The sequence below is a fragment of the Antechinus flavipes genome, chromosome 3 (genome assembly GCF_016432865.1).
Source record: "Antechinus flavipes isolate AdamAnt ecotype Samford, QLD, Australia chromosome 3, AdamAnt_v2, whole genome shotgun sequence".
Lineage (NCBI taxonomy): Eukaryota > Metazoa > Chordata > Mammalia > Dasyuromorphia > Dasyuridae > Antechinus > Antechinus flavipes.
The window spans coordinates 580524795-580541042 of NC_067400.1; the positions used below are offsets into that span (position 1 = coordinate 580524795).

General features: G+C 40.7%; 1 protein-coding gene across 2 annotated transcripts in view; it reads left to right on the forward strand.

The window, feature by feature from the left end:
* The first annotated feature begins 4614 nt into the window (after positions 1-4614).
* MYOM3 (myomesin 3) overlaps positions 4615-16248 on the forward strand; it is an 80465-nt gene continuing 68831 nt past the window's right edge. Inside the window, exons 1-4 of one of the 2 annotated variants that reach the window (XM_051988229.1) lie at positions 4615-4778; positions 10603-10722; positions 12115-12192; positions 13670-13829. In XM_051988229.1, coding sequence (XP_051844189.1) covers positions 10616-10722; positions 12115-12192; positions 13670-13829 — 345 coding nt within the window. In that variant the 5' untranslated portion in view covers positions 4615-4778; positions 10603-10615. Of the gene's footprint in view, positions 4779-10058; positions 10159-10602; positions 10723-12114; positions 12193-13669; positions 13830-16248 lie in introns of those variants that run through there. The other variant, XM_051988230.1, reaches the window with a different exon arrangement.

Here is a 16248-nt window from a genome sequence, read left to right on the forward strand (position 1 = left end):
ATAGAAGGGAGGGCAGAAACACTAGGAGAAAAGAGTAGTAGGGGGAGGGGTGATAGAAGATAGGGCAAGTGATGTGTGTGTGTGGATGTGTGTGTGTGTGTGTGTGTGTGTGTGTGTGTGTGTGTGTGAGAGAGAGAGAGAGAGAGAGAGAGAGAGAGAGAGAGAGGAGGGCAAGGTATTTATCTTTCCTGAGTCTCAGTTTCCTTATTTGTGAAATAAGGGGATTAGGCCTGATGGGCCCTTTCTAGCTCTAAATCTATGATTAATCCAGCAGAGGGAAAGGTAATTGTCTCCCAAAGCATGAGTTAATTGCTAAACTTACAACAGAAAGTATCCTGTCCCCTTGGTTCCCTTCAACTGATCCTAACTCCAGAATCGCAGCCATAGGAACATCTTGGCCCTCCTTTAAGGATGCCTTCATTCTGGAGAAGTTAAGGAGATTAGGGTGGCGGGGAGGCAATTCAGCTTCTATTACCAATGAGGCTATTTCTGCTCCCTAGAGTTCTTTAGTCACATGGGGATTGGCCCAGTTGGATGGGCAGGAATCTCTGGCGACAAACATAGGATTCATAGATTGACATCCAGGAGGGACTTCATAGGTCATTTATTCCTTCCTCCACTCTATGCACAGGAAACTGACTGACAAAAAGGGGAAAACACTTTCCAACAATCATACTTGTTGATCTTTGGGACCTCAGTGCATCAACTCAAGCCTCAGCCCATTACACATACTATATGTGAAAGTGGTGACACTGGTACGGGTGTCAAGTCTGACACTTCCAGGATAGAAAAGAGTTTTGTCTCCTAAAAAGTGGGGTTAGATAAAGTCCTCCCAAATCAATGGGGAAGAGCTTGAGAAAAGAACCAAAGAGAGACAGAGTAAGAGGCACCATTATCTCAGTAGAGCCAAGCCCCCCCCCCCCAGGCCTTCTTTTGTGTATGTTTGTGAGGAGGAGAAGAGAAAGTAGTCTTCATAACTCAACCCATTCACACAGAGAGAGTTAGTGGCAAATATAATGTTCCTTATCAAATCTTTTTTTAAATCTTTTCCAGTTCTCACATCCTAGGTTCTAAAGTCTCTCTGACATTCTGTGTTCTAAGAGCCCTACCGGCTCTGACATTCTATGTTCTAAGGTCTATCCCTGTTCTAACATTTCTAAATTAGAAGTATCAAATAGCCAATCTACCCAACAGAACCAGATTAAAATGTAATTGGGAAATAGCAAGATCAATAGACATAGATAATATTAATATGTTTTCTAAGTCAAGATTTGGTAACTACATGAGCAACCAACAGAATAGACCTAGAATCTGGAAGACTCCACAATTCTAATCCAGCTTCAGACACTTCTTAACTGTGTGATCCTGGGCAAATCACTTTACCCTGTTTGCTTCTGTTTCCTCATCTGTTAAATGAGCTGGAGTAGGAATTAACAACCCCCTCCAATATCTTTGCCAAGAAAACCCCAATAAAGTCAGGAAGAGTTATCCCTAACTGAAATGACTGAAAAGCAATTGTAAGTAAATATAAAGCACCCTGAAGGAAATAGATAAGATTTAGTGGCCAAATTTCTAATTCTGTTTGACACTACTCTTCCAAGATCCCTTCTAGTTCCGATATTCTGTATTCTAACATTTCATGTCCTCCAGATCCTTCCACCTCTGACAATTTGTGTTCTAAGGCCCCTTCTGGTCCCATCATCTGTGACTAAGATTTCAGCTGCCATTACTCCCAGGATCTGGAGAACCCAAGGACTAGAGCAATGGCCAAGGATTAATCCATGTCACTGCCTTACCTTTTCTTTCCACAGCTTTGAAAGCCCAGCTTTCAGGCTGTAGCATTGGGACCTGATGTTATTGCCTGGCCCTTCTCTTTCCCTCCCCTGAAACATTAAGCCTTGGACGGAGCCATTGGAGGTACAAGCTGTCCCCTGCTTACAAAGGGCTTGTCTTTCAAGAGCTCTTTTGTCAGTCTTTTGGAATTCATAGTAACAATGTTATAAATGCTCCTTTGGTTCCCAGGATAGCTCCAAAGATCAACTTAACCCACTGAGACCCAGAGAAAATATAAAAGAAAACACTAGCACTATAATCCTTACAATGAATAAAAACACTTGGCATTATATTAACAATGAGAGTTTTGAGAAATCCTACAAATTAATGTTTGAGAAAAACAGATGGTGAAGATGCTCTCAAGGCTAGAAGGAATCTTAAAAACGCCCCAGTTCAGGAATTACCCCATTTTGTTTATGCCATGGACCTCTCTTAATTCTTTGAAATCTCTGCTCCCTTTTTCAGAATAATGTTTTCTTTTTAATTTGTAGGATTTCAAGGAAAACAAATAAATTGAAATACAAATACATTGAAATACAGTTATCAAAATATTTGTTAAAAAAAAAAAAACAAGTTGACAGATCTTGGGTGAATATCCCTTCCTGAACCAGCCACTTCATTTTATTTGTGAATAAATTAGGCCCTGGGAAATGACAGGATTTGTCCAAGATCACATAGGTAGAATTTGAACAGAGATTCTCTGTTTCCAAAACTAAAGTTCTATATGTTTACTAATGGCACATCAGGGCTTTCAAAGGCTAATTTTTAGGATTCATAAGCCCCAACCTATATCTTCAAGGCATTCACTTTAGAAATGGAGAGAAGTGCCTTATACAGAAGTGGTGAGGAGAAAGAGATAATAAATCAGTGAGGAGAAAAATGGAAAACCAGACATCTTGGGTTTTAATTTACATCAGATTTGAAGTCAGAGGACTTCAAATTGAACTTCAATCCAACCATGTCACCATGCTGTACAATAGCAGGTAAGTTTCATAAGCTAACTAAATCTTCCTTGTCTGCAAAACGGTGATCTCAATATTTCCCAAATGATCATTTGGGAGTCTCATAGATGTTATAAATTTACATTTTTGTTAGCATTTAAAGTCTTGCAAAGCATTTGATAGATTCTCCTGCTACTTGAGAAAGAGGGGAAGACTAGAAAGATATGAGCAAGATGAATTGAGAGGTGGTGGAATGGTCAAAGAATAGTCATTAATGGTTCAGTTGTCACCTTAAAAGGAAGTCTTGGGATAGCTAGGTAGCACTGCCAATAAAGTGCTGGGCTTGAAGTGGGAAAACTCATCTTGAGTTCATCTTGAGACACTAATTATATGAACCTGGACAAGTCACTTAACTCTGCCTCAGTTTCCTCATCTGTAAAATGAGCTGGAGAAAGAAATGACACACCACCCAGTATCTTTGTCAAGAAAACCCAAATGGGGTCACAAAGTGACAAAATCAGAAAGGACTGAGAAGTGACCCAACAAAAAAGAAGGAAGTCTTACATTGAACAAAGTTAATAATTAGAGAAATATCAATTAATTCAGCTCTGAGGTTCTACCTCATACATGTCAGATTGGCAAAGATGCTAAAAAAAGAAAAATAACAAATATTGAAAGGGGCTGGAAGAAAACAGGCACATTGATATACTGTTGGTAGAGCTTCAAATTGACCTGTCCATTCTTGGAAAGGAATTTGAAGCAGTGCCTCCAAAATTATACACTTATACATACCCTTTGACATCATAATATCACTACTAAACCCACGCCCCTGAGATAAATAAAAAAGCAGAAAAGGACCCATGTGTATAAAAATAACGAAAGAGCTTTTTTTTTGGTATGGTAGTGTTGGTGCTCATCAATTGTAAAATAACTGAACAAAATACATGTGAATGGGCTGGAATGTTATTAAGCTACAAAAAAAAGATGAAGGGCTTAGTTTCGGAGAAAGTTGTCAAGATTTGTATGAACTGATACAAAGTGAAGTGAACAGAACCAGGAGAACAATTGATACAATCATAGTAACATTGTAAAGACAAATACATGGTAACATTATAAAGGCAAACTTAAGACCAAATATGACTCCAGAGGATAGTTGAATATTTTTATTCATTTCCTGATAGTGAGATCGTAGATTCAGAGTAAAATAAGATTTAAGGTTTTTAAAAAATATAACAAATTTGGATATTCATTATGCTTGCTTATACATATTTGTTACCAGTTTCTTTTTTCTTTTCTTCTTTTTTTTTTTAATGCAAGGGCAAGGGAAGACATAGAAAGGAAATTAAATAGATTTTTGTCCATTAAAAAAATTAAATTAAATTAAACTCCTGAAATAAAAATAAGGGGGTTGGACTAGATAGTCTCAGGTATCTCTTCCAGCTCTGTGTTCTATTAACAAGGACCACTGAACTTGGAAGGACCTTGGAGATTGTCTAATCCAGCCTCCCTAGCTTTATAGATGAGAAAAGTGAGACTTGGAGAAGAGGATCGTGGAGATAAGCATGTAATAGAGACAAGACTTGAACTCACAGCCTCTAGCTCCCAAACCAGTACTCAATCCATTGTACCATGGTGACCTCCTTCCCTCCCATTCTGGTACACTTTCTCTTCTATCTTGTGGGATGGCAGCCAGGGCTGAGAGCAGACCAACATTCCCAGAGAACCCTTGGGGGCTGCTCACACCTGTTTCTGGAGCTGGCTGAAGGCCAGCTGGGCCAGAGAAGTTCCTATATTCTTGCCCCCTTAGAAACTCCCCCCTCCCATCCCTTAGATGCTTCTCATCCATTGTCATAGCACGATCCAGGCTGGTGCTATATTTAAGACATCTCTACTGTGCCCAGAACGCATTCTTCCGCTCCCAACTGTTGTCCTGCGCCGTGGACAAGAAGAGAAGAGACCGAGACCTCCCACTCTTTTCTAATTTTCAGCGATTCTGAGATCTCTGTGAGTCAGACTTTGGGAATTGGTTGGATGTTGGGGTATCCCGAGAGTAAGCTCTTCTACTAGAGCTGAACGTTCTGATGGGGCGATGCATTGGGAACAATTTCTTTTCATTGGGACTGTTAGACTGCTTGTATATTTGATAAATGTGGGGGACCGGGGTCTGGGAACAAGGGTCTGGCCCACCTGAGAACTATGGCAGTGAACTCAAGCCAGATACATAGTGGCTATTGGGAACATCCCTAGGCAGCCCCCACTTATATTGATCCCTGGGAAGCAGCATGGTTCCAGCTCTCATGATTAACTGTGTGTAACCAGGGACAAGGCACATCTTTATCTCTCTTAAGCCTCGGTTTCCTCATCTATAACAGGTGGACAATAATACTTAAATCTCTCACTTCACAGAACTTGTGAGGAAAGGCATTTTGCAAGCCAGAAAACACTCTAAAACATGAACAATAATTATAATAGTAATTAATAATAATAATAATTGTCTGAACATTGATGTGGGATCCAAAGATTGAGTTGGAGCTTGTTTAGAGAAAAGGATGAGAAACCTCAGGATCTCTTTCATCCCAAACTCCTAGGAGCCATTGTTAGGGAGGTTGTCAAAGTCAATTAGAGAAGGCAGACCTTCCCCACCATCCAGAATGGAGGAGGAGAAGTAAAGAGCATTTATTAAGCACCTATGTGCCAGACTCTGTGCTAAATGCTTTACAAAAATGGTCTTAACACAAAGTTTTGTAGGGATGAATTTTGAAAATTATCCATATATTTTGAAAATAAAAGGCTTTAATTGAAAAGCAAAAATGGTCTTATTTAATCTCACAACAATCCTAGGAGATATGTGCTAAATAAAATAGCTATGTAGGTATGAACTTTCAGAGAGAGCGTGTGGCAGTTCCAAGAGCCCTCCACACCCCAGAGACTTGAGGTTCCGCTCCAGGCTGGCTCACTTATTTATTCCCTCAGACATCCTGGGTAAATCATTCCAATTTACCTCAATTTACCTGGTCCTCAGTAAAACAAAGAGATTGGGCTAGACAATATGTAAGATCCCTCCAAGCTCTAATTTCCCCTCCTAGCTCAAAAGATAGTGACTGGGGCTGTGGCTTTAGCCCAGAGCCTTGCATTTCATGGAGTTATAGATGGGACCTGGGAAGAGTGGATCTCTCAGAGACAGGATTACCTGAGGGGAAGGGTCCAGGGCTCCAGCTCCAGCTCTGTAATCAATTCATTACTAAAAAGGAGACTGAGGTACAAAGAGGTCAAGTGACTTAGATCACTCATGTAGTAAAGAGCAGAATCTGGATTTGAACTCAGAGCTTTTATCTGACTTTGGCCAAGTCACTTAACTTGTCTGGTTTTCAATCTCCATCAGCAAAACTGGGCAGCAAGATGGGGCAGAAAGTCCAGATGTGGGGTAAGCAACCAAGGGTTCTACCATTTACAGCAAGTTGTTGTTCAGTCACTTTAGCCGTGTCCAACTCTTTGTGACCCTATTTGGAATTTTCTTGGCAAAGATACAGGAGTAGTTTACCATTTCTTTCTCCAGCTCATTTTACAGAAGAGGAAACTGAGGTAAACATAGTTAAGTGTACTTGCCCAGCTAATAAGTATCTCAACTAAGAGTTGGAAGATTGTCTCTCTTGATAAAATGTCATCCCCTTGGGGGCAGAAATTATTTCATTTCTGTCTTTGTATTCCCAGTACCTATAGAACAGAGTTTTGCCATAATAGGCACTTAACAAATACTTTTTTTTTGTTTTGGCTTTTTTTTCCTGAGGCAATTGGGGTTAAATGACGTCCCCAGGATCACACAGCTAGGCAGTGTTAAATATCTGAGATCAGATTTGAACTCAGGTCCTCCTGACTTTAGGAATGGCGTTCTATCCATTGCACCACCTAGCTGCCCCTTGAACAAATACTTTTAATTGACTGGCAATTCCATAAATGTTACCAAAAAATACTTTCTTCCTAACAAAACAGGAAGTGCAAGTCTGATTATGCCTGTTTTATAGATGAGGACACTAAAGCTCTGAGCAAGTGCCCTATCCACTTTCTCCAGAGATATACTTTATATAACATCCCCTTCCTATTTCTGAAAAGGGACCTCTAAAGAAAGGTCTATTCAAAAGAAATTGGGGCTTTGGTCTTGGGAGGGCAGGAGAGGGAGAGGAAGGAGAGCAGAGAGACTGCAAATCTACTCCAATTTAATCTCCCAGCCATCAGTCAGCGTCCTAAAAAAAAATTGATGGCTCATTTTCCCTAAGCCAGCTCTTGCTTGCTGGCAGTTGTGAGAGCTGAGGGATAGAAGCCAGTCCCTGCCTTGTTAATTAGAGTGAGAGAATCCAGGCAAAAGGCGCCAGAGGTGGGGGAAGGACAGGTGCCCAGAGCGATAACCCTTTTCCTGCTGGAAAAAAAGGCTCCTGAGATTCTGTAAAACCAGGAGGGAAAGGGAGGATAATGTGCCCGCTGAGTTTCAGCCCAGTTTGGACATTCTCTACTAATGTTTCTTCCAGCATTTTAAGGAGTTAAACATAAGAGGCACTTAAGAGCCTGTTGAATTTAATCAAATGCCCTAAGCCATATAGACACCTTGGCCAAGGGAAAAGGCTCATCTGTTCAGCTAGAGTTGGGCATGAAGTCAAAGGGATGGACTTCCAGGCTCTCTACCTAAGAGAACAATTCTTATTCCCCATCATGATGCCCTTTGAAAGGCCAGTGATGTAAGGGGCCCTAAAGGGCCCAATAGGACCCAAGGAAGAGAAAGATGAATCTTTCTCCTTCACCACAGGGCCTGCCAGTAAGCAGCAACTCTCTACTCTGAGATTCTTCACTTACTGAAATGTTCCCTTATGAAAAGGGAATGGAGGATTTAACATTTAATCTGGATGTAAAGGGACATCATCAGAGTAGGGAGAAGTGGGGACCTGGCCACACCTACAATTTAGGAGAAACGTTTTGTTGATTGAATGGAAGATGGATTTGGAGTGGGGAGAGACCCTGTGGCAGGTAGACCTACCAACAGGTACTTGTCATAGTCCTGTGAGGGCTGATGAGGGCTCTTACCTCCTCAGAGCCTTAGTTCTCATTTATGAACTGAGCATAATCAGATGTGCATTTCCTGCTTCATTAGGAAGAAAGTGGTTTTTGTAAACTTCATAGAATCACCAACCAGTCAAAAGCATTTGTAAAGTGCTTATTGTGGCAAGACACTGTTCTATAAGTACTGAGAATACTAGGGATGTACAAGTGTCTGAAGAGAGAAGGGGGTGTGTTGGAGAGATGGTGCAGAGGTGAAATCGACAAATCTTAACAATTTGGATATAGGGGTAAAAGAAAGTGGGAAGTCCAGGATGACTCCTGGGTTGGGAGCCTGGGAGATGGGAGGATTGTGTTGCCCTCTATTGTAATATGGAAGGTAGAAGCAAGGGAGACATTTGTGTTATGGTCTAGTCATGGTTCAGTCACGTCCTACTCTTTGTAAATCCATTTGGGGTTTTCTTGGCAAAGAGACTGGAGTGGCTTGTCATTTCCTTCTCCAGCTCATTTTACAGATGGGGAGACTGGGGAAAACAGGATTCACATGACTTGCCCAGAGTCACACAGCTAGTAGGGTCTGAGGTCAGATTTGAACTCCTGACTCCAGGCTCTATGCTCCATCCACACCGCCACCATAGTGGCCAAGACATTCATGACAATAATGTTTTAATAATGATAGCTTCCTTAAGGTTTACAAATCTCTTCTCAGAACCATGGTGAGATGGTGTAAGAATGGCTATCCCCATTTTATAGCTCAAGAAGCAGAAATTCACAGAGATGATATGGGGGAAGGGGATGGTGTAGTGTAGAGTGGGGCATGCAGATAAAAGCTCTGAGTTCAAATCCAGATTCTGCTCTTTACTACATGAGTGATCTAAGTCACTTGACCTCTTTGTACCTCAGTCTTCTCTTCAGTATAATAAGTAGGCCAGACTAGATTTACCTCTAAGGTTCCTTCTAATTTGAATTCTATGATCCTATGGCTTCCTCAAGTCTACAGTATGTAATGGATCCAGGACTGGAACTCAGGCCTTTTAAAACACATTTAAAAATTGACTTCTTTGGGTTTTGTGTGACCTTTGTTCCCATTTTTCCTCATCTCTCAGAGACAAGTTAGATGGGGCAGGAAGGCTTGAGTTCACATCCAGTCTCAGATACTTACTTAGCTGCATGACTGACTTCACCTATGTCAGTTTCCTCACCTGTAAAATGGGGATACGAATAGCACATATATCCCATATATCCCAATATATCCGAATAGCACATATAATATATTATTTGTATGGTGCTAAGAACAGTGTCTGGCACATTGGTGCTTAATAAATGCTTGCTCTCTCTTAAAACCATTTCATGACAAAAAAGGAGGGGGGAAAAGTTCAGCAAATCTAAAAGTATATGCTAGTGTCCAGATGTATAGTCTCCCCCATGTGCAGAGGAAGAAGGGAAGTACACTCTATCATCTCTTTGGGGCCACTTATAATTTCACAGAAATCCATATTAGCAGAGGGTTTTTTCAGTGATGTTGGAATCATTAGGTATATTGTTTTCCTGCCTTTGTTTATGTTGCTTTGTTCAGCTAAGTCTTTCCATGCTTCTCTATTGGTCCTCATCATGTTGATGTTTCTTACAACATTTTCATATTTTCTTTTTTCTTTTCAAAATTCATTTTCAAAATCTTTGTATTTCCATACGCTCAGGGATCCCAATCTGTTCTCCAATTGATGGTTTTTGATCCTTTTTTTTGAACCCAGTTTTGACTTCACATTCAGTGTTCCTTTCCCTCTACAAGGATAATGGAATGTTTGGAGAACAGAGTGTTTCCCAGGCTTTCCAAGGCTACAACAGCTGTTGCTTTTCTATTTTTTATGAGGACCTAGAATATACCCTCCTCGAGAGCAAGGATTCTTTACATTTTGTCTTTGAAACCCTGGCACAGTGCCTAAACACAGTAAGCCCTTAGAATGAGGTTGCTGTTTGATTAATTCAATGAGCTTCTCATCCTCCATAAAAGAGGCAGAATCATCCCAGCTCCAGCACATTTGTGATATTCTTTTCAGAGGTTGGGAAGGGGCATTATGGAGGTAGAACATTGTAGGTACAGTCTGATTTGGTTGATGTTGAGTCAAGTTAAGTCAAGCACTTATCAAGCTCAATCTCTTGCCTTGCTTAGTTTCGTTGTTCAGTCACTTTTCAGTTATGTATGACTCTCCCTGATTCCATTTGAGATTTTCTTGGCAGAAATATTGGAGTGGTTTGCCATGTCCTTCTCCAGCTCATTTTACAGATGAGGAAACTGAGGCAGAAAGGGTGAAGGGACTTGTCCAGAGTCACATGGATAGTAAGTATCTGAGGATAGATTTGAATTTAGGAAGATGAACGAGTTTTCCTAGTTCCAAGCCCATTACTGTTAATTAACCTCACCACTTAGCTACCCCTTTGGTGAGTTTTACTGAACTTCCTTCTCTCTCTCTCTCTCTCTCTCTCTCTCTCTCTCTCTCTGTATGTATGTGTGTGTGTGTGTGTGTGTGTGTGTGTGTGTTTCTGTGTGTCTTTCTCTTTCTTATTCTTTGTGACAAAGATGACTTAGCCTGCCATGGCTTAGATTTTTAAGGGCTGGGTAAAGGAAGGGGAAAAGGAGATATTTATTTAGAATGAAAAGTAATCTAATAAAAAATCAAGATTTTAAAAAGGCAGGAGTGTTGGGAGAAGACAAATGGAAAAGTTTTATTTCAGGGGAGGGGTGTAGCATGGTTATTATGAGTATTCTGATCTCTCCCTTAAGGTTAGTAGGAGACATGGAGATACACCGGCTAGAACACAGAAGTCAGGAGGAACAGAAGGAAGAGAGGCAGCGGAGTCTGCATATGTCCTCTGCCACCCAAAAAAGAAAGTTCCATACAAGGTAAGGGGTGGCTGTGGGAAGGAACAACTCCTAAGCTAGGATGATTGAAGGCTGCATTTCCAGATGCATGGGGGCTGAGAGTCCCATAATCCTTTGCCCTGGTCAGCCCCACAGTGATATTACTGTGCCAGTCCTGGGTCCCACATTTTAGGATGAACACTGACAACCCAAAGAGTGTCCAGAAGAGAGTGACCAAAATGGTAAAAGGGTTGGTGACCAGTACGTCAAGAAAGGATCCCTCTAAAGGTGAAGAAACTTGGAACGTTTCTTTAAACTAACAAGCAAATAACTTGAAGAGGAAAGGGAGGGATAGAATATAATTATCTTCATGAATTTGCTATGTGGGAAAGGGACTGACTACTTTTATTCTTCTTGGTTTCTGGGGTAAAATTTATACTAATGGATGGTAATTAAAAAGAGATGGAGAGATGGAAGGACTTCCCAGTCATGATAGCTGCCCCAAAGGTTTCAGGAGCTATCTCAGGAGGCAGCTGGTTTTTTCTCATTGGAGATCTTCAAGCACTTCAAGTAAAGCTAACCAACCTGTCAGCCATGTTAGAGAGAAGGTACCATCTTTGGCCTTAGGTTTGCCAAGAGAGTCTCTGAGATGACATCTGATTCTATCATTGTATGTGCCTGTGTTTGGGATCTGAGGGGAATTGGCAAGGCCTTGGGAGCACAAAGAACTGAGAGATGGAAGGAAAGCTCTCTTTCATTGTGCTACTATTTTCCTGGAGTGAGCCATCCCATGAATCTCCACCTTGCCTTCAGTCTTCCCTCATCCTTCTCTCATGTTGGGAGCTATGGGGTGCCACAGAGCAAGCAGAGAACAGATCCCCTAGATTCAGAGAGCTCCAAGTTTTATGGAGATACAGTTCCTTCTCTGGGACACTCCTTTTTCTAAAGCATTAGGGTTGGAAGAGAAGGCAGATGACTTCAAAAAGCAAATCAATCTTTTCTTTCTCTTTTTTTAAAACAATTCCTTAAACTACAATTCATTTTAAAAAATAAATAAAACTATGGGGAAGATATGAAAGGCTTTTTAAAGACAGATCAGGAGAATAATGACAATATACCATCATTTCCAACTTGAGCAAAAATACTAATAAAACATTTGTGTCTTAGTTGTCTGTACATTTTTGTTATTCTTTTTTGTAAAATACTATGGATTTTAGATGAGATTTATTCCTTAATTTGTATGTTTGAGTATATTTTGTAGTGAAACTTTTATTAAAAAGAGACCTCACAGGATAATGGAATAGATCAGAAAAGGACTTTTGAAATAAACTAGTCCATTTGGATTCCCAGAAAAACATGTCCAGTACCATCCACTCCTCTAGCTGGCTCTTTCTCCTCAGCTCTATTCATTTTCTTTTTTTTTTCTTTCCTCAGTGAGGAAGAGGAACAATTTAGCTCCCTGGATTATTCCATGGCAGCTGCCCTGGCCCTGACTGCTACAGAGATATCTTGGTGAGCTGGGTTAACCTTCCAGAGAATCAGTGGCCCAGGAAAGGGGTCATTTGGTCTCTCTTTTCCTGCCTTCTCACTGAAGGGCTGTGCAGAAGGATCATTGTTAAGAGTTTCACAGAGATACCTGGGGAAGATGGGGAGGGGAAGAGTAGAGAGTAGGAATAGGGAGCAATAAAAAGACTTACACATATTTTATATAGAAAGAAATCAAAACATTGTCAGTGGTCATCCCAGGAGCTATTGATTAATCAATTGAACATACTTACATAATAAAGAAAAAAAGACTAGGATTAAGAATCTGACAGAACAATGTCAGATGGAAGAGGAGTCTTAGAGTATAGGCTTTAGAGGAAGAAGAGGCCTTAGAATAAAAAATCAGATTGGAAAATATTTTAGAGCCTAGAATCTTAGAGCTAAATGGCTACCTAGAACATGGAATTTAAGAGCTAGGAAGAATCTTGGAACATACAATGTCAGAACTGGGAGGGCCCTTAGAACCCAGGATGTCAGAGCTGGGAGGGCCCTTAGAATCCAGGATGTCAAAGCTGGGAGGGCCCTTAGAATCCGGGATGTCAAAGCTGGGAGGGCCCTTAGAACCTAGGATGTCAGAGCTGGGAGGGCCCTTAGAACCCAGAATGTCAGAGCTGGGAGGGCCCTTAGAACGCAGGAGGTCAGAGCTGGGAGGGCCCTTAGAACGCAGGAGGTCAGAGCTGGGAGGGCCCTTAGAACGCAGGAGGTCAAAGCTGGGAGGGCTCTTAGACAGGATGTCAGAGCTGGGAGGGCCCTTAGACCCCAGAAGTTCAGAGCTAGGAGGGCTCTTGGAACCTAGGATGTCAGAGCTGGGAGGGCCCTTAGAACCCAGGATGTCAAAGCTGGGAGGGCCCATAGAACCCAGGATGTCAGAGCTGGGAAGAACTAGGAGGGCCCTTAGAACTGAGAATGTCAGAGTTGAGAGGGGCTTTAAAAGGGAGATATTAGACTAGCCAACTTCTGTTGAACTCTGACTTTCTGGGTATCATTGGCCAGAGGAGGCAATGATTTGCCCAAGATACCATAGGTAGGAAGTGGTCAAACTTTATACTTGATAATTCTGTTGCCAGATAGTGGGTTCTCTCCACTCTACTTGCTCATGCACATAAAAAGCTAAATTTGCAGCAGAGTATGTGGACAGCTAAGGAGGTTGGACCATTCATGTAATGGAAATCCAGGGAAAGAGAGAGAGAAATTGGGGTGATCAGGACAGTCTTCAAAAAGGAAGAGGTTGGAAATGAATTGAGACTTGACAAATGGGGAGGAATTAACTAAGTGGACAGGAGAAGAAAAGGTAATTGAGGGACAGGAATGATATTGACAAATAGGACTATTGGGGTTCCCCCAATCAACCTCAAAAACAGAGATAGAATGGACTTTGGGGCAGTTTGAGACTGTGGGCAGACTAGATATTACTATTTAAGATGGAAATATTTCTCATTCTCAGGGAAGCCAAATTGAGGAGTGAAGTCTCTGTCCTGGAAGTAGAAAAACGTGGTGAGAAGCGGGTGGGTTTTGGGAATGACTGGGAGAAAACCGAAATCAGCATCCTGAACATCTGCCGCATGCTTCGGGAGAGAGTGGATCGGAAAGCACTATGGCATAGGGTAAGCAGGGGAACATAGGATCACAGGGAGCTCTGTGGTCCCCTGGCCTGAAACCTCTGAATCTCTTCATCCCTGGACCTGTATTGTCACTCTCAAAGAGTTTGTAGGATTGAGCATAGGGTTTGGAGGATTATTTCTTTACTGATCAAAAAACCAAAGATCTCATATACTAACTATAGCAATGAGTCATATTACACATTTGTGTCAACTTTCTATTTACTATTTATGTTTTTTGAATCTACTTTTCATATTATTTTCCCAGACAGAATGTAAGCTCCATACAAACAAGAACCATTTCTTTCGTCTTTGTATCTTTAGCCCTCAGCACAATGTCTTGCACATCTGTCTGTTTTATCCAGTCTGTCACTTTACCAGAATAAGAAGCTCCCTCCCTCTCCCAATGCAGACTGATACCTACTCTGTCACTTAGAGTCTTATAGAGAGTTGCCTGAGACATGAAAAGGTGGTTAAGAGCCCAAGTCACAAAGCCAGTATGTATCAGCAACAGGTTTTGAACTTAAGACTTTCAGACTAATCCTCTATTCACTCTGCCATACTGTCTCTACATCTGGCATAAAATAGGAACTTAATAAATGCTTGCTGATTGATTACATAATTATATTTCATGTATATGTTTCATGTATGGTCAAAGATTTCCATTCAAGCAAGCAAATATTTATTAAGCACCCACTGTATAGAGGGCATTGTATTAGACACTAGTGGTACAAAAAAGAAAGAATCCATCTTCAAGGAGTTCATATTCTACTTGGGGGAAGGGATAACATATACATAAGGAAATAAACACTTTATATGTAAGGAGAAAATGATTTCAAGAGAAAAAAAGAGCTATCCACACTGTGTGGGAGTCAGGAAAGATGTCGTATGGGGGCAGCAGAACTGAGTATTGGAGAAAATTAGGGATCCCAAGAGCTAGAAGCAATGAACAGAGACTTAAAACTTTAAATTCATTTCTTCTAATCCCCTCATTTGACAGATAAGGAAACAGAGGCATAGAATAAGGGACTTTCCCAAGATCACACAAATGGAAATGATAGAGCCTGGGTCAGAAGCCACGTCCTCAGACTTAAAAGTCTTTCAAAATCCTCTTCCCATGGCACATTGTTCAACTCTGCTTCACTCTGTCCCATTTCAAGTCTTGTCCATTTTCCCCTATAGCTTCTACATCTGTCCTCCTCTGAGGCACAATGAAATTCTATTATATTCATATGCACCCTTTATTCAACCATTTCCTCACATAGTTGTTCTTTAGGTTTGGTATTTTTGCAACCACATATATAGTTGGGAATACTTTTTATAGGGATGGGTCTTTTCTTGCTATCATTAACTTCTCTAGGGTATAAACATCACACTGAGATCTAACATGAAGTATTTTTATAGCTTTTGCTGTGTAATTCTATATTCCTTCAAAAACAGTCTAGCCAGTTTCTGGCTCCACCAAGCAAATGGCCTTTAAGACTGGCTTTCCCATGAACTCACTACATAACATTGGATGTATTACTTCACAGTTCTCAGGCTCCTTTTCTCATCAGTGAAATTAGATAGTGGAATTAGATTGCCTCTAACGATTCCTCCAGCTCTTTTGGAGTTTGCGAGGCTTGACATCTGAGAGGACAAATGGGTAGGAAATGGGGAATCTGGGAAGAGGCTGTCTCTGAGCATTTATTTGCTCCAGAGATCCCTGGTATTTGAGTTGAATAGAGGAGATGGAAACAGAATATGAGATCTGGAGGAACCTTAGAACAAATAATGGAAGAAATGAGAGGAGTCTTTAGGACAGAGACCATGAAAACTAAAAGGGACCTCAGACTAGAGAATGTAAGAGTTGGGATGGGCTTCCTAGTCCAATATTCTTTCTATCAAAGGATACTTCCATTCTCTTTAGGAAAGATAGAATGGGAAAGATTTACATGAACTGATACAAAGTGAAATGAACAGATCCAGGAGGACATTGTAAACAGTAACAGCGACACTGTGTGATGATCAAGTATGAGTTCCTTAGCTATTCTCAGAAATACAGTGATCTAAGACAATTCTGAAGGACTTAGGATAAAAATTGTTATTCACCTCTAGAGAAAGAACTAATGGATGTCTGAATGTTTTCAAGCATCCTTTTGCTTTACTTTATTTTTTCTTGGAGTTTTTTGTCCGTGTTTTCTTTCACATGACTAACATTGCAATTATATATTATACATCTGTGTGTGTGTGTGTGTATATAAACCTATGTCAAATTGCTTACCATTTTTAGGGAGGAGGGAGAAGAGAAAGAAAGGGAAAACATTTTTCTTGGAGTTTTTTTCTGTGTTTTCTTTCACAACATAACTAACATTGCAATTATATATTATACATTGTATATGTATATACATATGTATATGTATAACCTATGTCAAATTGCTTATAA